Source organism: Falco peregrinus, chromosome 10 (genome assembly GCF_023634155.1).
Source record: "Falco peregrinus isolate bFalPer1 chromosome 10, bFalPer1.pri, whole genome shotgun sequence".
In the NCBI taxonomy this organism is placed as follows: domain Eukaryota; kingdom Metazoa; phylum Chordata; class Aves; order Falconiformes; family Falconidae; genus Falco; species Falco peregrinus.
This window is the reverse complement of record NC_073730.1, coordinates 34,321,479-34,349,138: the sequence shown is the minus strand read 5'-3', so window position 1 is coordinate 34,349,138 and position 27,660 is coordinate 34,321,479. Positions and strand designations below refer to the sequence as shown.

General features: G+C 40.0%; 1 protein-coding gene across 2 annotated transcripts; it reads left to right on the top strand.

The window, feature by feature from the left end:
* Positions 1-119: 119 nt before the first annotated feature.
* ANKRD13C (ankyrin repeat domain 13C) lies at positions 120-27,660 on the top strand. 2 transcript variants are annotated; one of them, XM_055815448.1, is made up of 14 exons: positions 120-693; positions 6,775-6,816; positions 10,727-10,831; positions 11,775-11,860; positions 13,376-13,421; positions 15,133-15,199; positions 16,675-16,819; positions 17,591-17,722; positions 18,662-18,823; positions 19,580-19,659; positions 21,156-21,254; positions 21,807-21,907; positions 23,047-23,189; positions 24,051-27,660. In XM_055815448.1, the coding sequence occupies exons 1-13, from the start codon at positions 345-347 to the stop codon at positions 23,175-23,177; spliced, it is 1,545 nt and encodes a 514-aa protein (XP_055671423.1). In that variant the 5' UTR covers positions 120-344; the 3' UTR covers positions 23,178-23,189; positions 24,051-27,660. The 2 variants fall into 2 exon arrangements, with proteins under 2 accessions (XP_055671423.1, XP_055671422.1); XM_055815447.1 differs by having other exon boundaries at positions 23,047-27,660.

Below are 27,660 nucleotides of genomic sequence, written 5' to 3'. Positions count from 1 at the left end.
GCCGCGCGCGTAACCCCGGCCGGGGCAGGAACCGCCGGTCCCTGCGAGGGGCGGGCCCGCCCTGCGCGAAGTATCGCGATACCCGCCCACGTCTTGCCTCACGCCGCGCCTCTCGCGGGAGCAGCCGGCCAAGATGGCGGCGGCGCCGGGCCGTTGAGCGGGCCCCCGCGGGCGGGCGGGCAGGCAGGCAGGCAGGCGGCTCCTCGGGGCGGCGGGCTCCGGCTGCTTCTGGCGGGGGATGCTGACCGGACGGGACTCGCCGCCACGGCTCTGAGCACATCGACCCTCCGGCTGCGGTGAGCCTTCCCGGCGGGGCCCCGCCGCTCGCGGGGCCGCCGCTGGCGATGACCGGAGAGAAGCTGCGCTCGCTGCGCAGGGACCACAAGCCCAGCAAGGAGGACGGGGACCTGCTGGCGCCCGGCGAGGAGGAGGCGGCGGCCACGCCCGGGGGCATCTTCACCGGGGGGCGCGGGAGCAGCGGCAAGGGCGGCCGGGCCGGGGGCCACCGCATCTTCAGCAACCACCACCGGCTGCCGCTGAAGGGGGGCCCGGCGGCCGGCGGGACGGGCCCTGCCGCCGAGCCCGACAAGTGCCCGGCGCATTTCCCCGTGCACGAGTGCGTCTTCAAGGGGGACGTGAGGCGGCTCTCGGCCCTCATCCGCACCCAGGGCATCGGCCAGAAGGACAGTCACGGTGAGCGGCCGGGGCGGGGGGGCTCCCCCGGGAGCCGCGGCCTGGCCCCACCGGGCCTCGGGGTGCCCCGGGCCGCCGCCGGGGCCCTGCGCGGGCGGGCTCGGCGGGGCGGCGCGGCCGCACGCCGGGGAGGACCCAGGGGGGTCGGCCCTGAGGGAGTCCCGCGCCGCGTTTCGAAGGGTGGGAGAGCCGCCGCTGGCCGGGCGCTGCTCCGCGGCCGAGACCGGCTTCATTTTAAAAACTACCGTGGTGGTTGTTGAAAGCGACCTGTCACCTGTTCGCTTTGAGGGTGAGCGGCACGCTCGGGAGCGGGTCTTTGGCTGTCGGGAAAGCCAGCTTCGGTCCTTGGAACTAGCCTTGGTCCTTCCCCCGGCCAAAAAAAAACCCTCTTGTGTTTTTTATTTTTTAAAATCCATTAGTTCTGCGATTTGAAAGAGCCATTCTTGTTCTCTGCCCCTCCGCGAGCGTGCTGTGGACACACGAGTGGCAGTAGCAAAGGTAGAAATAGGATCCTCGTGCTACTTTGTAACGCATAAACATTTAAAACCTCACTAGGACATACTTTAAAATAAGGTTTAATTTGGGGGATATTTTACGTTGTTAAAAAATTAATCAGCCTGTCAAGTCAGCTTCAGTTCCATGGTTACTTTTCATCTCTGCGTTTCCTACCTGTCTCAAAAGTAACGCGATACCTCCCTGCTGGCGAGTGCCGAGTTATACCGCATGTGGTATCTGGGGAAGTTATGATTAAAGGGTATGGTTATGTTCTTTTTCTGATTAAGAGATAAATGTTCCCTTTGTTTTACTTAATTGTGTTATGTAAAATAAAAAGGAACATTAAGGTAGAGCAATCTTTGGGATTGGTACTATGGGAAGAATAACTTAATTGGAAATTAAAAGCCATGTCCATGATAACATTAGGCACTCTGAAACACAGATTAATGTACGGGGAGTAATATACAGCTCAGTTCTCTCAATCGAGATGGGGAGGACTGTTTCTTACAACTGTCACAACATTTTTCTAAGTACTTTGTTATAAATATAGCTACAGATATATTTATCCTGTCATCTTCTTTCCAAACGTTGCAGCAAATACTGGTAGAATGAAAGCAGCAGACTCAGGAAGACATTTTCACACTCGTTGTATTCCTTCTGCTGACTTCTCTCCTACACCTCCTCCAATTCCTCTTAAATAACTGGTCATCATAAGCTTAATATCTTTACTTTGAAGGCACTTCCTGATCCATCTTCACTGCACTGTTGTCTTCAATGTGTTTCACAAGCAGTGATACCATCCATTTTTAAAATGTATACATATATACATACTCATATACATATAAAAAATTCAAATGAACATCTTTCTGCTTTCTCAGTGCTGTTTACAGTAGGAGCGCTTTGGGGATTTCGGTCTCATTATCTCTCTCCTAGTTTTTACTTCAAGTGTTCTTTTGCTATTAAGTTTTCAAAAAAAACCCCAACAACAAAACCCTTGATGTCTTCACATACCAAAGGCCTGACTAATATTTCCTTGTTATTGTTTTCTTTCTGCCTGAATCCATCTGTCACTTGTTTACATACTTGAATTGTGAGTTATTTGGGGTAGATAACTTCAGCTTACAATTACACTCGGAAGTAAGCCAGGAGAATCCTGGTACATAATAAGGAAGTGACAGAGGGGAGAAAGAACTTCTAGTAACAGTTATTGTTAACAACTCAGTCCCATTTTTAGTGTGCAGTTAAGTGCAGAAAAGCCAAGGCCTGTAGAATGTTAAACTCTTGGTGTTCTGATAAAAGAAACACTGGCTGTGTCTGTAAATTGAGTGCAGCCTGCCTCTCTATAAATTAACCTCAAAACCCCATCATAACACCAGTATCATGACAAAGGCAATTAGTTTATTGGGAGAAGTTTGGATGTGTACCTATTAGATTGCTTTTATTTTTACTATCACAGGTATTTAAGGGCTTAAACATATATTCAGAATAAAAACGTTTTATATTCTGGAATAGACATATCTTGCTGTATTACTCTTGGAAAACAGACCCAGCTTCCCTGTAGGTGTGGCAGTTGCCTAACGGAAGGTTAAAAGCTACACATGCACGCACCCGTGGACAAGTACTGTGTTTCTGTGCAAACAGGTTTTGTTTGCATGGCCTGGAAGTGCACGTGCAGGATTTCAGGCACTGTGGTATCACTGCTTTCTTGGAATAAGGCCCTGTAGGCTACATGACTTGGGGAGGGAAGCTTGTCTGCTCATTTCCCAAAGCTATAGATATTGATGAAGTTGTCTTTAGATGGAAGGGAAATGTGAGACTTGTTTATGTGGTGACTCAAGCCGTTGCCAAAAGAGAATGGATTTGATTGTAGCTGTTCAAGTATGTGCTCATTCCTGTTCTAGTTAGTGTCTAGAAATGATCGTATTGAGCATGTTATCGTTATGATTAAATTGCATGGAAGTCATTAAAACTACACGTCAGCCACTTAATTATTTACAGTGCCCTTTTTATTACAGCTTTTACATAAGTAAATGACATAGAGAAGGATGCAAATATACAACTCTCTCTCTCTCTCCAGCAGCTGTCTCATGAAAAGCTACTTGTTTTCATGGAATCTAACATTTACTGTTGTGGCTTGCACTGTGGTTCCTTGAAAACCTCAAGCTGTTAAAACCGTCCATGCAACTGGAAGAAGTGAAACAGCCCTCTCCCACCCTCTTGCCTGTCCTGGCAGAAATGCTTAGTGGCACTGTGCGCTGGCTAGGAAAAATTTATTAGTACTAAAGTTCACCTTTTTTTTTTTTTTTTTTTTAATCAGACTAATTTTACCTAGAGTTATTCTGTGTGCTCTGGATAGTGAACATTCTAGAGGAGCCGCAGCTGTTCTTGCCATGATGAAGCAATTAAACGTGATTGGTGTTGTAGGATTGGTGGAACTTGAGGTTGCAGTGCGATAGAATTCAAGTGGAAATTAATTTATCAGTCTGGGACTTTAATCGTCCAAATGCTAGCAAGAACCATGATAGTGTGGCTCTGTTTCAGCAGCTGCTGGGATTTGGTTTACGTTTTCATGTCCCATCTCTCCCAAAGGAGTAGAAGTTAACTTGTCCTATTGCACCTGCCAGCCAGCCAGGTTTCTGAGATGAAACGTATGGAAAATCTTTGGCTGCTGTCCACTGCAGACCCTGATAAGTACTGTCACTGTGACTCAGTATTGACGGTTGGCAGTTGCTGCTAGATGGGAGATGTGGCAGCGCTGGTCTCATCTTTTCCAAGGTATTTTGTCTTCTCTTGGTTTTCCTGGGCAGAGTGAAAGCTTACCTCTGCTTAAGACTGTGATTGCACAGAAGAGGAGTCTTTTTGCTTGAACAGTTCTTCGTTTCTCCTGCTGGGGGGAAAAACCTGAAGATCACATGGAGACGTTCTATGAGCAGAGTGATTCCTCACTGTAATTTCTTCATTTTGTGACATACAGCCTTACACAGTGTGGGTGGCTTATTTTGACAAGTCTGAGTTAAATTTGCTGCTGATAACACCCATTTTCTTTGTCCCAAAGAGCACCAAGACCTCCCCAGGTTTATCAGATCTTAAGATAGATGATTAGCAATGGAACTGTGCAAAATGCTCTTGCAGGTTTGATTTTTGGATGTGCCAAAGCTCAGCTCTTGCTGAGACTGTTTTAGGGAGGTACTTTCTGTGAAGTAGTAATGGAATTTTGATGGAATAGAAATGTACATTAGCTTACTGTGGTGCTTGCAGGGTTTGGTGTGCTGTGTGCCTGTTATTGGACCGTGCCATCCGCAGTCCTGCCACCACGCTCCAGCTGGCTCTCTAAAGCAGCCACATGCTGTTGCGTCCATGCTCGCTGAGCTTGGCTGGTCTGGGTTAAGAGTTGCCTGGAAAGGAGTTAACCATGGGCAGTGAGAAAAAGGCCTGACTGGCCAGGAACTATAGTGTTACTTTCTAAGTTTTGCAATATCCTTTTTCTATGTTTTTGCCTTGCCTCTCCTTCTTACACCCTTTCCTAAAGGTGCTTTCCTGGCTTACCTGTTAGTGTGGCTCCTCTCCCTTTGGTACAGCAGATATCTTATTTTATCTTGCTGGTGTTTGTTAAATCTTAGACGAACTCCTTACCAGGGACTTACTGGCCAAGGACCAACAAGCAGGATATTTGTTACCACTTTTCAGCTTCCTCATAAATAGCTTTTAATTTTTTTTTCTTCTGGAATTGATAGATTCTCATTTCTGTGCTTTATCGGTTATTGTACTGTTCTGCATGCTCCTCTTCTCCCCCTTGTCTGCTGTATTCGAGTTTCCCATGTAATTTTTTGAATTGCATACTTTTTGGTATGAAGATGATCACTGAGTCAAAGAAAAATCTATGCTGGAAGAGCTCTCTGGAGGTGATCTACTCCAGCCTCCTGCTCAAAGCAGAGGTAACACTGGATCAGGTTGGTCAGAACCTTGTCCGGAGGAGTTTTGAAATGCTGTGTGTTACTGCACAACTGCACTTTCCGCTTGTTAGCTGAGTGAAATCCAACAAAGTTCTCAGGAAAGCTGTCAGGGGCCTGGTTAGCTTTCATTTTGTTGCTTCTTGCCATTATACCAAGCAGTCGTAGTTGCTGGAGCTGTCTGGCTCTGGTTTATTCACTGTTTGAAAGGTGGGGTGTGGTTTTAAATTTTAAGGTTTATTAATGTAAGAGAAACCTTAGTGTAGAGCTATTGTTCTCTATCTATCTGTCTATACCCTTGAAGTGGTTGGTAAGGTGTGGAAAGTGTTTGCCCCTGGCTTGCATAATTTGAATTTTTTGAGTACATGATTTGGCTCATTCTTGAGTTCATTCCTCAATAATGTTGTTATTTCAGTCACTTAACAAAGAATGTCTGCATCCAGTATTCTAAATTATTGTTTGGCTCACAGATATTACAAAATCTATTAATAGAAAATTTGAGGTTAGGTTAGAGTGTGTGTAATGAACCAGGATGTAGCTGTCTGATGTTGCCAGTGACATGCAAGAATTATTTGTGCTACATGTTGAATAGCTCGTTCAAAACCACTTAGGCAAGCGGTCGAAGGCAGAATTTCTATCTTGATAAGAGATTTCACGATGCTGTGGTATGTTAGCAACTACTTTGTATAGCAACCTCTCAGTGTTTTGGATTGTGTTTTTCAGATGTACAGTACATAATTTTTTGCATGTAGCAAGTACTTATTGCTAACATGATACTGCAAAATAACTAAAATCAAGTGAATTTGTTATAATTGCAAAATAAATTTGTTTGCCAGCAATTTTTCTGTTAACTCCACTAAGAAAATGTTTAAATGTATTAACAAACAGAGTAATACAGTTAAATGGAAGAGTTTTGCATCCTTAAGCTACATAAATAAAACACAGCAGAATTCTGGTTGCAGCACTAATCCAGAAAAACAACCCTCTGTACCTTACAGTGCATATTTAAGAACAGAAGTACAAAATGTGTCATATGCATAGCCAGGAAAATAAGGTCATGTTTGTAATATCTGCTAATAAGCTCCAAAGCTTTCTTTGGAAACAAGGAACTGAAATAACCAAAAGGTTTTATTTTGTAGTGAAGTTAGTGTTACTTCACAATACTATATTAGTAAAATATTTGTACTAAATCTCTGAAAAATTAATAAATTGGGCTCTAAAATTTTAATTAGTATCATATCTTGTGAGTAGCTTTTAGCCTAGATACGTCATTCTTTGTAAAATGTCAAGACTTTTTAGACAATGATAGGCGTAGAGGCTTGGGTTATCTCTTCCTTGAAGATACAATTGGACCTCTTTGGCTGGAATAATTTCAAGATGTCATTTAAAAAAAAAACCACTCTTGGCCCATGAAATGTGTTTCAGATACATTTTTCTAAGCAAGCACTTGGATTACACTTGTTAAAATAAATATATAACTGCTCTGGTGTATTTTAGTGTGTTCCTTGATTAGGTCATGTACCTGAAGTTTCTTAACATGCAGTGTTTTGAGTTGTATGTGCAAACACCTGAAGGAATCACAATGGATTCAGTTACTTTTAATCTAATATCTTTTTATTTCTGTTATTTATTTTAGGAAACACTCCTTTACATCTTGCTGTGATGTTGGGACATAAAGGTAGGTAAACCCATCAATTTTGCTAGCTCTTCAATTATCCTGAAAGCTTAGGGGCAAGAGGAGAAAAAGATTTTCCAGTTTTCCTAAACGTGCTCCTGTGTTGCAAGCTAGTTCAAAGCTGAGGTTTTCTGAAAAGAAGACACTGTGCAGATCTAGAAGAGAGAAACTGTAGAAGAAATCAGAGCTGTTCTTGAGGGCCAAAATCAAGTAGCTAGGTAGTGAATGGGGTAGAGTGGAAGGGAGTTGTAGCAGTCGGACTCTTTATGAGCCTAAAACAAGAAGAGTGGGTGGGCCCAGCTCCTCAATTTTTGCAGTTAGAAGGAAATTGGGAAACCTGGAGTATCACAGAAGACTGAGAAACTCCTCTAAGCAGTGGAGGCAGCACGTGCACGCCTGCTTCCCCTTTGGTATCCAGGCAGCTAAAGCGGAGGGATATACTCGATGTGTGTAGGCAGGGGACTTGATCCAGACAGGTCTCTCTTTTAATGTGCAGTTAATTCATGGTACAGAAGTTACTGATTTCTGTTTGTGTGATGATACCCTTTCTGTTTGTCAACACTTTTCTGGTTATTAGTGTTGCTCTGTGTGTTGCTAATCTGCTCACTAGAGGTATATTGAACAGCCCTGGTTAGCTTTTTCCCACTGAAGTCAATCAGAATAACATCCTCTAGAATAAAATGACTCTGTAAGTGGAAATGTAATCTCTCACCTGTTTTTTGCATACTCCTCTTGTTTGATTCACATTTCTGGCTCACTGCCTGGGTGTTTCTTCCTGTGTCAAGACTGTATGTGGGGCACAGGACAGCCTACATGGCTTTGCAGTCTGTTGATTCACAATGGCTCTCATCTTTCCACTTACCCTTTGAGGATTTCTTTACAGCAGAATTTCAAAGCACAAGTTTTAGATTTCTATTTCAAATAGAAAGTATGGAAGTAGACACATTTCAGGACTGGGAAGAAACCTGGAGTATGATTGTTCAGTCTCTGTGACAGTGAAGTTCTTTTTCAGTTACTGAAACAAGAATGGCTTGGTTTCATTCAGCCATGTGAGTCCTGTGCCTGGTACGGGGTACTGCGCCATGAGAGGGCTGTTGGTAACCAAAACACCTGGCAGATTCAGAGAGTGGAATGTAGGAAATGCAGTAAGTTGTCTTAGGATGTTGTGGTAATACCTATGAAGTGATCTGAGATAATTGAGTTAGAGCAGGAAGTAATTTTGAGGGAAGAAGTTCAGAGAGGTGGCTTACACAAAAGAAGAAGCAGTAGAGCTTGCTGGAATCTGCCAGTGTTGGTCTAGCCTGGGATACTTTAAATAAATAAAGAGGAAGAAAAGAAAAGTTTTGCAAACTTTTTGAGACAGCAGTGAGGCCAATGTTTTACAAGTGCCTGCCTGCTGGAAATTGCAAATAGATTTTTTTCAACTTGCAAAAAACGGTGCTTTATCAGAACTGCTGTTTCCCAATGAGGGTCCTGGACTAGAGGCCTGGAACAACAGAGGGAAACAGAGGCAGAAGCTTTTTTTTAATTTCTCAGCCTTAAACAAGGCATTTTTCTTTGTAAGGTAGATTTTAGTTTTGTAACCACTTTGTGTTTTCAAGCAGTGATGATCAGTAATGTGTATGACTTCTGTTGTGCCTAATCACAGTGTTTCAAGCTTTAGTTTGTCGTGGTTATTAGTTAATATTTACAAGTTTTGCACTGTTGGGTGTAGAAGGGGTTGTATGGTTTTTGGTTAAAAGGCAATTAGTTGGCATGAAGGGACACTTTCCATATAGCTACAATGGTATCATACCACAATAATGAATACAAACAATTTTGATCAAAGGTGCTTCTGATAAAACTGATAGAAAAGAGTTCACGAATTTTAATTCAGTGTGTTTGAATATTTGTCCTAAGTCCTTCTTAAAATTTGGTTATTTTATGTTTCAGCTCTAGGATAAAAAGCAATCTGTTCAGTGCTGCCAGATTCCTTGAATATGAGTTATCCTTGTGATTAGTCCAGCGAGGAAGGAAGAGCCATTTCTTGCCTCTACTCCTTTTCTCATTGGCTGCATGTTTTAGATTTCAGTTTGCAGTTCACCTCTTGACTTCTTTCCATATAGTCAGTCATCCTGTGGGTAAAGCCCTGCATCCCTTAGGATGCTTGTGGTGAGCCTTTGTGTAGCTTGCCTAGAGCAGGGCTATTTGTATGTGACATCCAGCACAATACCCAGTTTTACTGGCTCAGCTTTGAATCCTGCATAGTCATTGATCCACCAAGAACCCCAGGTCTGTTCCTACCATGTTGATCTGTCTTGTTAATACCGAAGGTCACTTTGCTGTCTTTCTGGGGTGATGCATGTAGGCTGTCCAGCTCTATATAGCAATGTTATAGCCAGTCTTTTCTGAAGTGCAGGGTGAATTTACACTGTGTTTGTTTAACTGAAAATGTAATCTGGTTGATAAATGCAAGCTTATTTGCCTGCTCACTGTGCAGTGTTGTTGTTGTATTAAGCACTATATTGTAGCAACCATTAAAATACTTCTCTGTGTTTGCTGACAAAGTAGTCAGGGCTTTTGTTTATTTACCGCAGAAGATAGTATATTCACCAGTGAAGTATTTCTTCCTTTCCAAACACTGGTGCTAGCCAGTGACTCATGATTGTTGCATCTGGAATGACTAGGACAGTTTCCTGTAACACCTATAGTAGTAGAATAATCCAGGAAGTTCCTCTATCCGTCATGCCTGCCCATCCTATTCCTAATGAGATATTTCTTCAGCCTACAGCTCCAGCTTCACATTTGCATATGGGTCAGGTTGATTTTTAATGAGATGCGGTGAGGAAACTTTCTGTAGTTAGAAACTGAAGAACCCGTTTCAAATGAGGACAGCTTATTCGAAACATGGAAACACTGAAAGCTTGCTTCTGTCCTTAATTTTAAGGACTGTTCATCATTCTAGCATTACCTTTTACCTGCAGACAGAGAAGGGAGTGCAGGTTGGGCTATGGCTCTGCTAGGAACTTGTGTATTTTTGATGAGATGTTAACATTGCTTTATTGGCACAGCGTGTGCATGCTGAGCGTCAGGGATAGCAGTGATGCACGCTGTTACTGATGTTGATGAAAAATGTAGTGCATTGCAAGTGTACCTCTGTGTGGATGGAGCACAGGACCATGAGTTGTGCTCTGATATTAGTGCTCCAGGTATCCACGCTGTTAGTCCTGCAATACCTGTTACTTGTTGTATGGCCGGTTATGCACATATTCTGAGGCTTTCCTAGGTCAGAGTATGCTAGTTGGCCCACTTTAGATGCTGTTTACCACAAGATGTCAGAGCGCATGGGGATGTGTTAGTGCCACGGCTTCCTCTCTGCCACCTGTACAGGCCGTGTTCTCAAGAGCTGCCTAAAGTCTGTGTCTCCGTGCCCATTTCCAGCAAATCTGTTCACTGTTGACCTTTGGGAGAAGGGGGCTGAGACAGAGGGGGGGAAGACCATGCGCAACTTCCCTGTGTGGAAGACCATGAAAGGTGTCTTGCCTACACGGTTTTGCGCATTAAGTAGAGCTGATGTCATGTTTTAAAAATATTTGTTACATAGTGGGGGGAGGGGGTGTATGCACATGCAGAAATACAGCTTTATAAAAAGCAAAATACATGAAGCAGAAGAGACATTGCTTCAGAGGTTATGTAATTGGTGGTTGATCACCAATTATGTTTTTAGTGCTGACACTTAGCTGGGAAGTGCTGTAAGTACATAAATGCTTTTTGTTTGTCTAAAGTTTGAGTCCGAATCCAGATATGTATTTTGATAAGCTGTTTAATATACTGAATAGCTAGTGCTTTTGCTTTAGTACTGTTTCCTTTATTGTGAATGATACTGCTACATCCCTGACGTTTACTGTAAATAATTATTACTTTTCTGTTACAGAATGTGCCCACTTGCTTTTAGCCCATAATGCTCCAGTAAAGGTGAAAAATGCTCAGGGATGGAGCCCTCTTGCAGAAGCCATCAGCTATGGAGACAGACAAATGAGTAAGAACCTCTGCTTCCGAATTGATCAGAAACTGAGGCCTCATTCAGACCAGGAAGACAGGAATTTTCAAGCTACAGTTTATTACAGTACTTCTGGTTTTGTCCTCTGAAGAGTTTATCTTAATCAGCTGAACCTTTTATATCTAAATATGATATGACAAGTTCTACACGTGTCCATTTGCTTGATAAGAAAGATATTGCATCAGGATACATAAACCTAAGTAAAGATTTGCTTAAAGTGATTGTAATAGCTATAAATCAGTTTTCTTTTTTAAAAATTGGAGTTACATGGTCAGAATAGATTTTCAGGTGTATGGGATTATCTAATTGGAACTTCTGTGTGTGGTCATATGTATATTAAATATATCAGTTGGCAATGGGATACTGCTTTTATGTTGCATCTCAGTAGGCAAATTCAGTGATTACTCACTTTAGATATGAAGTAGTAAAAGGAAAATTATTCTACTACTACTTGCTAGCGGATGTTAATACTATTTGCTATTACCATGTCCCATAGCAGAAAACTTGCTATATATTATAGATATATTAATATATTAATGCACTGGTTTTTAATGTTCTAACAACATTCTAACAGCATGTCAGCTCCTCACTATTAAAGAATTTTCTCAGTGGGAGTAGATGTTATGCAATCTATAGGCTCATGTTAAATAATATACATGTGTACCTGCATGTGTACTAATATGCACTTAAAAGACCTCTTAACATGGTTGTATACTTCATATTCTATTCAATTACTGAGGTTTCTCTTCCTGGTGTGATCAGAGTAGGCTATGTATAATTACTATAACTTTAAGTCAATTTCTCCAAAGTCTGATGAAATGCTACACGTACATTGGTTTTTCTTTTCTTAAGATGTCAAATGATGACACTAACCTGTAATTAACAAAAAAATAGATTTACCTTATAGTTAATTTCTCTTTAGTTTCAGCACTTCTAAGGAAGCTTAAACAGCAGTCCAGGGAAAGTGTTGAAGAAAAGCGACCTCGATTATTAAAAGCCCTGAAAGAGGTAAGTTCAAGGCAGTTATGTTGACAAAAACATGATCATGAGGGAAAGCAGTGGTTTGTGTTCTTAGTACGGATGCTCTGACAAGCTGTGAAAAAGTTTTTTTACTTGCTTTTACAGATCTCTTTTGCTCTTAATAGCAGTCTTGGCTTACAGTGTCCATTTTAAGGGGTCACAGAATTATGTGCGTTTTTAAGATAATACTTCCTTCTTAACTTCTAGAAATTCAGATAGAAAGGTCTGTGTAAGACAGACCTGCTAGCCGTCTTTGCAGTCTAAAAATTAAACAATGTAATTTTAATCTGTGTTTATTTCATTAGACTTTTAAGTCTTTCTTAAATATTTCATTTTGGTGAATAATTTACTAGGTTTTTTTAGTTACTAGTCATGAATGGCACTTTCTTTTCTTGCTTAGTGTAATGAAAAAGATTTTTGGTTTGATTCTCCATCTGTGTGCAGCAGCCAGTTCTTGAGCAGAGTGAAACGTACCCCAGTTTACAGAAACCAGGAAGAAAAGCTCCATTTCAAACTGCTGCTAGCGTGCTAAAGTTGTGGTTATAAAACACAGGTGTTTATTTCCCTTTAGGTGGGGTGAGCTTCTCCTGCATAGTCAACTGGTAAAATATGAATGGGTTTGTAGAAAACTAACCGTTTTTCTTGAGTTAATTAAACCATACATCTGGAAAGTTGAGCTAAACTGCGTCAGTGATAACACCCTAGGAATATGCTCACCAATGTTCCTATGTTTTTCAATGATTCAAGAAAAAAACCCACACCCTGCTGTCTGTCTAGAAGTGAAAAGCTTTCAGTTTTTGTGTGAGAGCAAACAGAAAGCAGGTACAGCCTCAATAAAACAGCTCCGCTGTTCCTTATTCCTGCTAGTGTAAGACCTGGCCTAGAGTTGTGTGTTTCTCTTCTTGCGTGGAGTGGCAGTATGTGCCTACCTCAGCGTATTGCCAACATTTGCTAATTTTAATCAAGTCACCCCTTACTTTGCTTTTGCGTTGCATGCAGTTTAAAGGAGTTGGCTGGCATTTGTTTATGGAGGTAGAGGAATTTTAGTGTAATGATGTAAGCATATTTCCAGAAGGCAAACTGAAATTTGTGTATGTGAATACTCCCAGCTAAAACCTGACTCATTAACTTAAGCCAGACCATATAATTCCATCGGGTTGGATGTGATCAATCAAAGCAAGCAAAGAGCCCCATAGATCTTTTTAAAAACTTACATTTACAATAAATCTTTTATAATCCACATCTTAATAGCTGTGTGAATTACTGACTTTTTAAAAATCATTAAAAATGTGTAGTTCAATTGACTTACATAATTTTATCATTATTGATTCTGCTCTAGTTAAAGCTTCAGAAACATGTAAGTTCAGTACAAATTCAAGTACTAACATTAGAGAAAAAGTTTTCTTTCTTTGGCAAAACACAACTTCTGCCTGTGTTTCAGCAATTTTTACAATTGTTCTTTAGACTAAAAACCTTGTTAATATATTCTTCCTTTCATCTCAGCTAGGTGACTTCTATCTAGAGCTTCACTGGGATTTTCAAAGTTGGGGTAAGCAATTGCATATTCCTTTCACAGGGAGATAATATAATCAGTCTTCAGCACACTTGTTCTCTCAAGCTTAAATTCTCTTGCGGTTTGCATGTTGGAAAGCTAACAATCCAGTTCTCAAGACTTGAATTATAATGAAAGGACAGACAACTTTTTTTCTGAATTATTTTTGCTTATTCATTTTGGAGCTGAATTCTGTTCTGTGATCCAGTGATACTATTGAAGGGGAACAACCTGTTTACTTTAAGAGATCCATTATTAGAAGATTAAAGTATTAAAATGTCTCTGTCTGGTTGATTTGTGTTATGACAGAGCAGTGGTTTGAACGATGTCATTAACTGGACTTCGGGGCATTTAATTTCCTGAATTTCAGCTTGTACTCTGAATGGTGACTGTCAGTTAAGTGCAGCTATGTGATAGGTTCTTCAGACGCTAGCTTCACCTTAATGCTTCTTTATGTGACTCTATAATGTTTAGTGCTTTCTCAGTTTCCACCTCCTCTTACCTGTAGAAGAAAAATCTAAATAAATTAGCAAAAATGTATTAACAACAACCAACATGTCTGAATAATGTCAAAATATCTGAAGGGATACTTTCTGTTACGGGTTGCAATTTCAGTTGGTAACTTTATATACTTTCATATAGGTATAGTTTAGGTATTATTTACTATGCTGTATACCTCTTCCAATATTCAGAGGAGGAATGAGCAGCCAGGCTGACATCAAATGTTGAACAGATATGGAACAAACACCTCGTTTTTCTAGGTGGCCTACTGTGTGCTGCACATGTAATGAGTGGAATTTTTCACGGAAGAGTCAGTGTAAAAAAAGAGTAGAACTAGGCATGGAGTAAGATAAGACATTGCTTAGTGACAAGGCTGCAGCCTGACTTGCGGAGTATGATGGTGACAGTCAGACATTGCACAGAAATAGTGATGCCAGGGTAAAGCCAACTTCTAGGGGTTCTCTTCTCCAGGAGTCAATGCGGAGTCTTGCTGTTTACCTTACTTAGTCTTTTTCTATATATTCCCTTTCTGGAAGGGAAAAAGGTGCTCTGGGCAGTGCCTCTGTCCTAATTATTGGTCCTCCAGGCTAATTAAATTTTACCGGTGGACTTAATTCTTTTAGTTCATTTTGAAGGAAGTGTTGAAATGCCAGTGTGTTGAATTGGTTTTATTGTCCTTTTTAGCATAAGGGCAGCTACAGTCTCATATATCCATCTCGTAATACTGTAACGACTCTGTTCCACCGGTGGTTTAATGTTTGCTTGATGTTCTAAGCTTAGTGCATTGGATGGGGTTTTTTTCCTGCTTGTGGGTGTTCTGCTTTAAACAATTAAAGCTAGCTAGCTACAAAGCTAGGCTTTCAGTTGGTACAATAGATGAGTAAACTGTCAAATCATAGAATTAAAATTTCAGACATCTAGAAGATGAGTTACTAGAATTTATAAATGATTTAGCTGCAGCTGAGGACATTTTAAATTACCTCCTGATGCTGAAAGTAGTCTGTACAATTACAAATCAGTTTTGCAGTTATTGAATGGAAATAACCCTGGTATTAGTCAGTTGTATTTGTATTGAGATTATGATGGAAAATGGGTATGCTGTATTTGTATTAAAATACATTGAGATTCAAACTGATGCATAGTTTTAATAGAAGTACTTTGCAGAGGAATCTGAATGTCTAACTGCGTTCTCTCTCCTTACCTTTAGTGCCTTTACTTTCCCGAATTCTGCCTTCTGATGCATGTAAAATACACAAACAAGGTATAAATATCAGGTAAGCACTGATTTTTACAGTGTGTGTTATCCAAGTCGTAAATAACCTGCATGTTAGTGAAAACACTGGGTTCCAGTGTGGTCTTAAAGAAATCACCGAGGAGTCTGCAAACGTTTGTGAAACAGCACTGTTGTTTGTACATTGGTGTTTAGAGGCAAGAAGTGGTTTGAACTTCAGCCTATCTTTTTTCTCTATTGATCTGAATTTAACTTCAGTTCCTGAGTCACTTTAAAACACAAAGCAAAAGCAATTAAGCTGTGTAGAGCTTTAGCTACCAGACATGACAATGATTGATTGCAAATTGATATTTGGTATTTTTAACACAATTTCAAATAAATGAATTTTCAGTGTTTTGTGGAGAAATGTTGCTGCTCCAGTCTGTGTAGTAAAAAAAGGAATATAGTTTCTCTTTTTAAAATGCTTAATGTGACAGATTCACAAACTCTATTAATAGAGTGCTTCCAGGAGTCTTTCCAAGCACAGCTCTTTAACTGGTTTAGTTTGGGGGTTTGGATTCAGGTGTTTTTTCCTGGCTTTTTCCAAAGTTTAAAACAAACAAAAAGTCCAGAATATGATCCAGAAGATTCAATCTGTAGAAAATTTTGTTCTTCTAAAGATGATAGTGAAAGTGTGTGAATTGACTTTTTAGGTCAAATTGGAGTCTGAAAGCATTTTTTTTTTTCTCCTCATTTCTGTGTGCCCTGCTTGTACAAGACTGGGAGTTAACGACTGGCACTGAGTGGAAATAGCTACAGATTCTTTCTTGAATTCAGAGGCCAATATATGATGAGTGTTAAGCAATCGCCTCTTAGAACTGAAGTGATGCCTAAATTCAGGTTCTTTAACCATCTTTGTTAAAGAAGTAAATATTCTAGCAGTAACAGATATGAGTTGCTAGAGAGATCTTTGTCCTTGGCTCCATCTTCTAGTTATTTAGGTCAGCAGAAGCATTTCCTTTGTGTTGGTGAGGGTGAAAAATAGAAATAGCAACTAAAATAAGTCAAATAAAAAAATCAGTCTGTTTCTTAGTCCTCCTCATAATTTGGGTCATGTCCTAATACTGTTCCTCAAAGCAGTGGTTGCTTCTTGTAGAACAGGATGCTGATCATATGGAGTAGTTGTATTTCTCAGGGTGCAGCACATACTGGCTATGTAAATTCTGCCACTTCCTCATGCTGACGGTTTTGAAATAAAGTTTTCAGAATAGAACTTTTACCTTATCCTGTGAATTTAACATAAGTATAGTTTGGAATGCATTTATAACAGTAGAAATATTATAATGTGAAACTGCGTAATTGTTAATAGCAGGGGGTTTTATTTCTGCATCCAGGTTTCACTTATGAAATATTCTATGAAAACTTAGGCCTTAGTGTGTTTGGTTGTGATTAAATAAAAAAAAAAATGCTTCTGCTTGCAAACTGAACTTACTACTTTTAGAACATAACTCCTTTTAAAGTATTGGTATATTTTCACAGGCTGGACACAACTCTCATAGACTTTACTGACATGAAGTGCCAACGAGGGGATTTAAGCTTCATTTTTAATGGTGATGCCGCACCCTCTGAATCTTTTGTAGTTTTAGACAATGAACAAAAAGTTTACCAGCGAATACATCATGAGGTAAAGATCCGTGTGAATGTAGGTTGTGAAATATCTCAAGCTTTTACTTCACATCCGAAGCCTGACTTATTTTACTAAATAAAATGTGTCTCAGAAAGACCCAAACAAGCTGCAAAGGAATGCAAACCAATGAGTTTTTCCTTGGGTTGTTATAACTTAAGCTGTATGTATATGTATGACATAAAATTTTGTTATGAAAAACAGTGCTTTTTGAACACAAACTTCCAAATGAGGCAAAAGCTAGAATGTGAATCTTTTGGAAAAATCTTTTATTAGTCTGAATAGACACATAGGCATGCTACTTTTAACCTTTCCAGTGGGTTTAATTGAGGTGTCCTCAGGTGGATTTTCAAACTTGCTTGCCACTGCTTTGCATCCGTTTAGTCCCTTTGTGGCCAGTTTGGTTGTTACCAATGCAAGGGTATGACTCATTAGACCCCTTGTATTTAGTCAAGTTTTTAATCATAGCTTTATCCACCAATCACTTAAGCATATGGATCTTTGCCTGTGCAAAGGGTGTGGGTGCTGAGCTTCTGGATAAATCATACTTGAATGCTTTATTTGCATTAATATTTGAGATTAAGCTGTTTGGTAACTATTTGGGCAGAGCTTCTATAAAACAGTTTGAAAATTCAGGAAATGCTGGTTCTGGGAAAAGTTCCAAAGCAAAAGGTTTATTGATTTTTAAATATTTTTTTTAAAAAAAAATATTTTAGAAGAAGTAATCATTATTATTAAGTTCTGTTCAGTATTTGGGAATTTTTCTTCTAGGAATCTGAGATGGAAACAGAAGAAGAGGTTGACATTTTGATGAGCAGTGATATTTACTCAGCAACTTTATCAACCAAATCAATTACCTTCACACGTGCCCAAACGGGATGGCTTTTTCGAGAAGACAAAACAGTAAGCTGAAGGAAAATTTCAGACTGCATTACTAAAGACAGAAAAGTTCAGACAGCCTTACGATGATGGGGTTGGGAAGAAATAAGGAGTAAAAGAGTAAGATGTCCAGGATGGAGATAAAATATCTCCCCATATCCTCCCAGTTGTCACTGGTTTGACCACACAGAACATGTAAGATGGGCTGCCTTCATAAGAAGAAAGTCACCTGGAAGAAGGACAGCAAACTGTAGCTATTGGACAGGGGGGAGAACAGACAGTACTGAAAATTACTGTATTGTAGGAGTATAGGGTCTCCACAAATTCATTCTGGGGTGCGTAGTGAGGATTCTGCGTGCTCCTCTGTCAGAGAAATGCAGGAAGACGGGAGTGTTCTGGGTAGTTTCCTTTGGGTGTTCCTTTTGTGTCACCAGCCTGACTGAGGTACAGGTTCTCACCTGGGAAAGAAATTGAAACAGCCAGTGTCGTAACTTCTTTGGTTAGGGAATTGCTATCTGACTAGCTCTGAAGGATTTTGTTTTCATCTGGATCTGTTCAGGTGTTGCCGTTCATCACAAGTTTTTGTCTGAGCTAGTATTTCAGAACTTTTTCCCTTTTGCATACCATATCCGTATTCTACATGTGTAAATGATCCTTTAACACAGCATGATGTCGAAGGGGATTTTAGTCAGACTTCCCTTGGCCACTCTTAAACAATCTTTCCTGCCTTTAAAATTCCCATTGGTATGAAATATCTGTTCCTGATGGAGTTCTTGTGTTTGTGCTGTACATACCTCACTGCGATTGTCCGCTGATGGCTCGTGTGGTTGGTTGTGTAAATTACAACATCTCAATACTGAAGTTACCTTATTGCACTGAAGTGCAATTATTTGGATATACAAGAATTTAAATGTTTTTATTTTATCTTCTGCAAGTCGTTAATGTCCAATTCCTTTCATGCAGGAAAGAGTAGGAAACTTCTTGGCAGATTTCTACTTGGTTAATGGACTTGTATTAGAATCAAGGAAAAGAAGAGAACATCTCAGTGAGGAGGATATTCTTCGAAATAAAGCTATCATGGAGAGCCTGAGCAAAGGTGGCAACTTAATGGAACAAAATTTTGAGGTATGCTTGAGTAACTCTTCACAGTATGTAAATTTTTGTGTAGGAGAATAATCTTTTGCACCAGTCATTCAGCAAATTCTGTAGATAATGTTTTTATTCTGGTTGTCTTAATTTTAAAATAGTAAGTATGATCTACAATTATAATCACGGTGATATGTTAATGGATTATCCTGATTAGTGCACACATTGAGGAATTTCTGTGATGGTATTGGATATTTCAATCTTAATTTGTCTCTTAGTAAAAGATGATGGTTTTGGCTGTGGCAAATCACTCCAACTTCTTTTGGATCAAATGTTGATTGCTTGGAACGCCTTTCGGGCTTTCTTTTCAATCATGTTTTCCTTTAGCTTCATTAAAATGGAACTAAGCCTGTTATTATCACCATGAAATCAAGAGCTATTCATAATGAGCCAGACATCATCTGGGAGCATGCATAGAGCCTTTTTAAAATGATTAATTTATTCCTGTATTAGCTTGTGCTTTGTTAAGTGTCATTCAGACACATGAATTGACTGGTTAACTGATGTATTAATACCAGCTAACTTCTATGTAAAATCCAGTTTGAGGCCAAATACCTAAATGGAGACTGTGAGAGCAAGAGCAGGAGGTTGAAAAGCCCAGTGAAGTATCAACCACAAACTGGATAGTTTATTGCTGTTCTTCGTAGAATTGAAGTACAGCTCTATCTTTTGAATGGCAAAATTCTAAGAGAATATAAGGAAAGATAAACAGTTAAGACATGTTTTTCTGAACAGCCTGTCAGACGGCAGTCACTTACTCCACCATCACCCAATACGATTACATGGGAAGAGTACATATCTGCTGAAAATGGGAAGTAAGTGGTTTTGTTTTATTGACATTAACTTTCATAGACACCTTCAGGTTGGTGGGGTGGGGTGGGAGGTGTTGTCTTTTCTGTGTGTGTGTGTTCTCTAGTTTGTGTGTGCTTTTTGTTTATAGTTTTCTATAAACAGACAGAGGAGCATTGGTTTTGATGTCTTGAGATGTTTGATATTTTTCAGTAGGCTCACTCGGAGGTTGATACCTGTATATGTAAACAGTATTATTGCATCGACTGGCAATGAAAATATTGGATGGGTGTCTACCTGATACTCATGGCTTGAAATTTAAATGTTTTGAAAATACGCACATCTAAGCTGGCTTCTTTTTAGGAAGATTTTGACAAATTCATTTCTGTAATTAATTTATCTTATGGTAGTAATAAATAATCCACCATGTTTAAAATAAAAGTTTATGATTTAATAAGACTCCAGTAGCAGTGGCAGTGTTAAAAAATGCACACTTCTGGAATACAAGGACGTACAGATCTAGTACTGGCTAGATCTTTGCAAGATATTCTCCTCTAGGTGTGTAGCTGGGTAGCAAACAGCTGTAACAGTAGCTTCATTTGTAGGAGATGCAAGCAGTTGAGTTTATTTTCCAAGACTGCATGCCGTCTAGCTGTTGAATGTAGAAGGACCACAAAAATGTACTGAGCGTGTCACATAAGTAATAATGATAAAAATCCTTTCTCCAAAGATAATTAGTCCAGCCTATATACAGATGTTACCAGGGAATATCATGATACTACAGTACAGGCTTACTAGAAATGCACATGGTTCTGTTTTGAGTTCTTTAAATGAATTTAATTTTTAATATATTTGAGATAGAATGAATATTCAAGCAGAATAAATAGGTTATGCTTCAACGGCTATTACTGTTGGGACAGAAATAAAGATGTATATAAGATGTTACTTTGTTTAATAATCTGATCAACTGAAAGGAGTTTAATGGGAAGTCTAGGTGTCTAGCTAATGTAAAGCAAAAGAGGGAAAGATGTGTTATTTATTACCTGTCTGTTCCTCTCCTATGAAAGAATTTTCTGTCCTGTGTTTTCCAGTATTGCCTTCTACTGATAAGTGTAACTTTTCTGCTTTCTCTGAGATTGTTTGATATTTTAGGCTGAAAGCAAATTAACCTTTTTCTAGGCCAGCTTGATACTTTGTTCACATATAGACTATTTTAATTAACACCTGCAGTCAGCTGTATATATTTCTGTAGTGTTTGTTGATACAATGTTTATGAGGAATTATTTAACTTGTTTCCTTAACTGTTACTCTCTTTTTCTCCCAGTTTAGCAGAACTTGTAGTCATCTAAATTAAGGTGGTTACGGAGTCATCTTTACTATGCACAGCTTTTACTTTCAAGTATTTGCTTTATTGTAAGAATTCTTTACTGGTGTTTTCAAACCTGAGTCTGCCTGCCTGCCTTTAAAACCAAGGTTTCACTGGGAAAAACTTGACTTTGTCTTTCTCCCCTCCACCTTGCAGAGCACCTCATCTGGGTAGAGAGCTGGTCTGCAAAGAAAGCAAGAAAACCTTTAAAGCCACAATAGCTATGAGCCAGGAATTTCCCTTGGGAATTGAATCGTAAGTCAAAATTATTGGCCATGAATGTTTCATATATGTAGGAAATGTTTTAATGTATTTATGGAGTGCAGAATTCTTCATATATTCAGATATGGGGATTTGACAGTTTAAAACCTGTGAATGAAGTCATGCTGCTAAGCATCTAAACTGTTAAAATTGGAGACCTCAGTGCTGGTGTGCCTGTTCTTGGAAGAGCCAAGAGCTTACGTTACTTGATAAGACCAGAGGTTTGACCAGGCTTATCATTAACTTGTCACAATACTGATGTGCCCAATCCTACAGAATTCTAAAATGTTTTTTCCTTTAAGAAGTTTTAGCACAAAGTTATGTCGTCTAAGCCAGTACAAAACCATGTCAGGTTTCTTATGTCCATGGGGAAGAGGGTGTGGGAGGAAGCTGATACAGAAGGTCTAAGGAGATAAATATGTAAACATCATGTAATTTTTCAACTCCTTTTTTATCATCTTGCTCTTTGGGTCATTTTTATCTTTTCTACACAAAGGAAGAGATTGTGAAACAAGAATTTGTAATGAAATCTGGTTTCCTTTTCAGATTGTTGAATGTTTTAGAAGTAATTGCACCCTTCAAGCACTTTAACAAACTTAGAGAATTTGTTCAAATGAAGCTTCCACCAGGCTTTCCTGTAAAATTAGGTAAGAAGACTACAACAATTCTTGTGGCTTTGTATTTCCAAAATGAGTGTACTTATTCCTGCAGTATGTTCAAAACTTCTGTTGAGTTTTAGAAAAGAACTCTTACATAAGGGTGTGTTGCTGTAGATTTCAGGAGAGTGTAGCGAAGTTAGTGGAAGTAGTGTTAGGTGGGAAATGTGCAGCTGAAAGGGGAATGTAGTGCTAATCGGGAAGAGAGCTCTGTAGCTTACATTTTCCTAATGCTAGAGTCTTGCTCTCAGAGTACTGTAGATATGCTGAATTATCCTTGGATTAAAATATTATCTTGGTCATAAGTTAAATATTTTGTAGCATTTTAATTTTTTCCTCAAGGATTACTGGTATATTTTTCACTTACAAATAAATAGAAAACTATTACATTTCTAACAAACGGAAATGTGTAAAGCAATTTATTCATGATATAGATTATCACAGCATAAACTGCCAAAAAATAACAGTACCTTTTCCGAGTGTTACAGGACTTCTTGCATACCAATGAGCTGTTTAAGCTAGAAAATTCCAAACAGACTGTGTTCTACCTCTTGTCATATTTGCACAGCTCTATTTAGGATTGAATTTTTGCTTAGCTCGTTAATTCATGGGCAAGCCAGTTTTATTGAGGAGAACTCTTTAAGTGTTCAGCCTAGATTCAGGTTGGAAATGGGTTATATTTTCAAGCAAACGTTAAAAAGACTCATCTTCTCATGTGGGTTTGCTCAGCCAAACTCTTAAGTGTGGCAAGGTTATTTGATCTTCTATCATCTTCAGGCCAGTGTCCTCTACTTCAAGAGATTAATCTGTATGTTCACAGCACCTTGGTTTTTGTGTTGTTGGTCTGCATCAAGAAGGGAAAACCTCTGAATTAGTAATACTAATTACTTTTTTGAATGCTGTATTGAGTTGGGTGTTTTTTTGGTGGTGAGGGTATCTTGAGTATATTCTGAAATAACTTTCTCTAAACCCCCTTTTTTAAGAGCTTTGAATCACCGTTGTATAGCATGCTAAACAAGCTTCTGTGTCTTTAGCAAGACTGAAGTTCCAGATCTTTAAGTAGCAGTTGGCAGTTAGTGGTAAGCCTGTATTTCTTGGCTCTTCATTGTACTGTTTTGCTTCCTATCTAGATATTCCTGTATTTCCCACCATCACAGCCACTGTGACTTTTCAGGAGTTCCGTTACGATGAATTTGATGAATCCATCTTCACTATTCCTGATGACTACAAGGAGGACCCCAGCCGTTTTCCTGATCTCTAACTAAACTGGAAGGTTAGTGGTGAATAACAATACCAGCGTACCACAGTGAAAGCAAGTGGATGCAAGTAGCCCACAGATATAGATAGAAAAGTGGGTCATAAAGGAAGGGATGAACTTAATAATCCAGAAGAAAAGGGAACATGCATCGAATGACTGACGTACTGATACTCACTATAATGGGCATCTAATCTAGTTCCTGATTTACAGCAAGTCTCCTGATGTGTCGTTCACACTTTTATACATCCAGTACTGCAAGCGTGGTAGTTTGACACCTCAATGACCCTGATAATACTTAACAGCTGTGAGGACTATCATTCGTTTTTAAATTTTTTACATTTCTTGGTGATACAAAAAGCACTGTCGGACCATTAGCGTAAAAGTTGAAATGTCTTAGCTGGATATTAGCCCTCTGAAACATCCCACCATACTTAAGGTGACCATATTATATTCTTTCACGCTTTGTTTTCATGAATTGTAAAGTATGTATCATTATGTATAGTTCAGTAATTCTAACGTTAGTTGAACGTATATTAGAAGGAATGCATTTTCTGTAGATGAATGAACCAAATGGTAACCATTAAAACAATTGCATTTTCATACTGCAATACACTTCAGAAACAGCATTTGCTCTGCAGGGAATAAGGTACCTCCTCTAGCACCTTAGTGCAATCCATTGTGGTGCTATCCATGTCTCTGAACCGTTGATTTCTTCACTGAGCTGTTCATTAATCTTCCTTTCGTTGACTCTGCGCTTAACTTCTCTCCACCATACTGGCTTGGGAGTCCCTGCTGTGTCCATGATGCTTTGTTGATTAGCATGCTTGGTTTGTTAGCTAGGAAGTCACTTTGATCTTCTTTTTTTTACTTACTTAGGAGACTTGCTCCATAATGGTTGAGCATCAGCTGGGTTACCTTGTATTTGTATTCAGCAGCCACTTGAAAACATGGGGTGCGTATAAAGAGTTACTAGAACAATGGGTTTGAGCATTAAATCTTCATATAAGAAAAAGTTTCTCTTGAAGTTAGTTTAATTGTAGTGCACATTGAATAGGGCTCACATGGGAAGATTTTATTTGCTAATGCTTAGAATGTTTCTGGCTTAATTTCCTTCCTTTTAATATTTTTAATAGGTAGGCGTTTCAGCGCTCTGGCTTCTTGAGCTTATTCTCATTCCAAGTGGTTCCAGTCTCCTAATTTGACAATAATCCAGCTTTTTGGTTTGTTAGAAAGAATTTGTGCAAAAGGCTAATGGTGCTATTTGTTTGTATTAAGAAATTTAGATTAAAGTGCTGTGGTGTAATTGTAAAAAAATAATATGTAAATATTTTCAAAATTATATTCTTTGTGCACTGTAGTTAAAACTTTTTCTGGAAATCAATAGAGTTAAGTATCAAACTTTATAATAAAGAGTACCATCAATGCTTAGTAAAGGTAACCAACCTAACTAACTGTGCAGGTGATAAATGGAGATGGCTTATCACAAGTCAGGCACATTGACAGAATGTGGAAATACATGTCTGGAGCAGATGTTCTTTCAAAACCTCTGCAATCCGTCTGTATAAAACCCAAAGAGGCTGCTCTAGAGAGGTGTGGTACCCACTCTAAATGGGGTCCTAGTGAATCTAGGACCTGTACAAAGTACAGGTAAACTGAAAATAGGAGGTTGAGGTTGATCCTCTTCCAGCATCACTAGAAACCTGCAAGTTGGACAGGTGAGTAATGTTTACTTTGCAGACCATGATCGATACACTGGAGTTATTAATTCAAAAGCAAATCAAAAATCGAACTATAGGGGGGGGAAAAAGCAAAGGGAAATGTAGAATTGTAATTACTGTCAAAGTACTGTATCAGTAGCAGATGTCGAACATTCAGTAGGAATGATGGAACTTGGTCTTCCAAGTCATTATGAATTCCTGAAGCGTTGTACATCTACGGTATGAATTGATACCCGCCTCGTGGTGCTCCTCAGAATCAGCCGAGACCCCTGCCGTGAGAGACCAGGGCTGAATGTATGGAGGGACTGAGTTGTCCTGTCGGTGCTGGAGGTCTGGATTAAATGTCCGTGGGGCCAAATACAGATTTCTGCTGTTGCCCTCTTGAACTGACGTCCGTTGCAGGGTAGAATGTTTGGTGGAGTGCTGCTGGATCGGGTCTTGTGCCAGGCGTGATGCTGCAGAGTGCAGGCGCCATACAGGAGCACAGAGTTACTTGGAAATTTCAGCAAATGCAGAAGAACATTTCTCCATAAGGTGAATGTTAGAGATCGTTTTTCTCAGTCTTGCAGGGAAGGAACCATATGTTTCACATTACTTCGCGTTTTCGGTTATTCCAGATTACCATTACAGGGCTGGCTGGCATAGGAAGGAGCGGACATAGCTACATGGTTTAGGCAGTATAACAACTGCAGTGGACTGGATTCTAGACTTGAAAAAACAAAGCTTTTTGTGTAGCCTTACATGAGAACAGAGGGTTCTGTGTATCTCCGTCTGCCTATAGAACAGCCCATGTCATCTTCTGGTGGCAAATGAGGTGTCCGACTCGAAGCCCACTGCAGTCTGCGGAAGTGTTTTCTGCCATTTCCTCGGACTCTGGCTGCAGATTATGTGGGGTTTTTTAACAGTCATGATTATACAACTACTAACTTTGATACATTTTAAGATTTGCAGAAACTTTTTATAGTGGGTTGCTATATTAAGACTTGCTGTAATTTGGAGTGTCAGCAGAGAAGAGTGGACCCAGATTTGGTTGACTGGAGTTGTTTTTTACATTATTACGGTGAACGTACCCTGCTGCTTCTTTTCTTCTTACTATGGAGCTGAATGATCTGACTCCAACCAGATTGTCCTTTCCAGTTCGGTGACTGTTGTCGGATTCCTGTGACAGCCTCATGAAGTCAGACTCGGTGTGCGGTTTCTCGGTACATTTCCTTCCAACTTTTGGTGATGTGTTTTCTGAAACATTCCTAGTGATGAGTTTCAAAACTTCAAACACAGGGACGCTTGGGGCATAGTTTCCTGGTGGCTGCACTGCAAGCTGCAGGAGTCCTCACGAGCAAGAGGGACGTTAGGCTGAGCCTACCTTAGGGACGCGCGTCTTGGCACAACTGTAGCAATCCACAGGCACGAAGAGGTGCGATCCTGGCAGCGTAGCTGTGCTGGTGCAGTTCTTTAGTGGTGACTCTGTCCACACTGATATAAATGTTTTATCCACTGTAATTTGTTTTGCTTGCAAGGGGGTTTTGTGTTGTACAGACACAAAGTGCGTATTTGTCAGTATGGATGCGTCTGCGCAGAAGCTTTGCCGGTGCTGTGGATGGGGGAAGTGTTTCTAGGCTAGAGGGAGCCTTAGTCCGCAGCTGTGCTGTGGGCACCGGTGTCCTGTACCACTTGCGATCTCCTGGTCAGATATCTTTTGGTAATTTATTTTTTCTAGCAGAACTTCATTTTTATTTTTTTCCCTTTTCCTTAAGACCACGCTGGGTGTTAAGGGAAGGTCTGGTCCCCTGTGGAGTGAATACCTAGCCGCAGCGGTTTCGGAGGTGGTCTCATCACCGCTGCGCGGCAGGCAGCCTGTCAGCTTTACCTTGCACTGTGACTCGTGCACACGCAGGGACTTCCACTGCCCGGGAGGCCCGGTGTGTGTGTGTGTCTGGGTAACTGGAAGCGTCTTTGTGGATGCGCCAGCTGAGGGGTCCGGCATTGCCCGCGGTTAACACGGGTGGGGTGAGGAGCGGAGCTGGCACAGGCGGGGAGAGCCGCCATGTCGACCCCTTGGTGCCCTTTGAGGTTAAGCTGACGGTGGTGCGTGAGCAGAGGGGCAAACCTCCGTGCCGGGGCTGTGGGAGTGACCACCTCAGTTCACAGTTTAGGGCATTGTTTCTTTCTGATCTCACCGCTTTTTTTTTTTTTCTTTCTTTTTCTGATGGCTGTAAGGTTTTTTTACAAATATTAAAAGACAGCCGTTCATTTTGGTAAAAGAATTCCTAGGGTTGTTTCGTAACCAAACTGTTTTACTAGTCTTCCAAAATACTGCTTTAATTTGTGGCAAAGGGAATGCGTTTTCTTTTTCCTTTCAAGGAGCTGCTGTTCCAGTCACTGTCCTCACTTTACTGCAATTCTTGATTTATGTATTGAAATGACTTGTTACAAAAAAAACCACGACAAACCTCTGGATATATTTGTGCTGGAAACCCACCTCGTTCAGTTGATATTCAAAGCAACCATCTTTTTTTAAAAGTATTTGTTCTTGATTTGTAATTCATGCAAGGGTAACTGCATTATTTAATCTGTATTAACAAATTTCCTGTAATGCTGCAGTTTCACATTTATTTTCCTTACAATTTGTAATTATCATGGAAACAATGTCACTTTTTTGCATTTTACTAGTCGTCTGGTCCATGTTTTTAACTTACCTTCACTAATAGTAATTTTTGGTTGTATCATTTGTTAGAATAAAGACCAAATTATGCTGTTTGATTCTGAAA

Bases quoted from the DNA above. Each gene is read 5' to 3' on its own strand.
- ANKRD13C (XM_055815448.1), top strand. From the start codon at position 345: ATGACCGGAGAGAAGCTGCGCTCGCTGCGCAGGGACCACAAGCCCAGC. The intron at 15,200-16,674 runs GTAAGCACTGAT...ATATTTTCACAG, and splicing joins AAACAAGGTATAAATATCAG to GCTGGACACAACTCTCATAG. The intron at 16,820-17,590 runs GTAAAGATCCGT...TTTTTCTTCTAG, and splicing joins ACCAGCGAATACATCATGAG to GAATCTGAGATGGAAACAGA.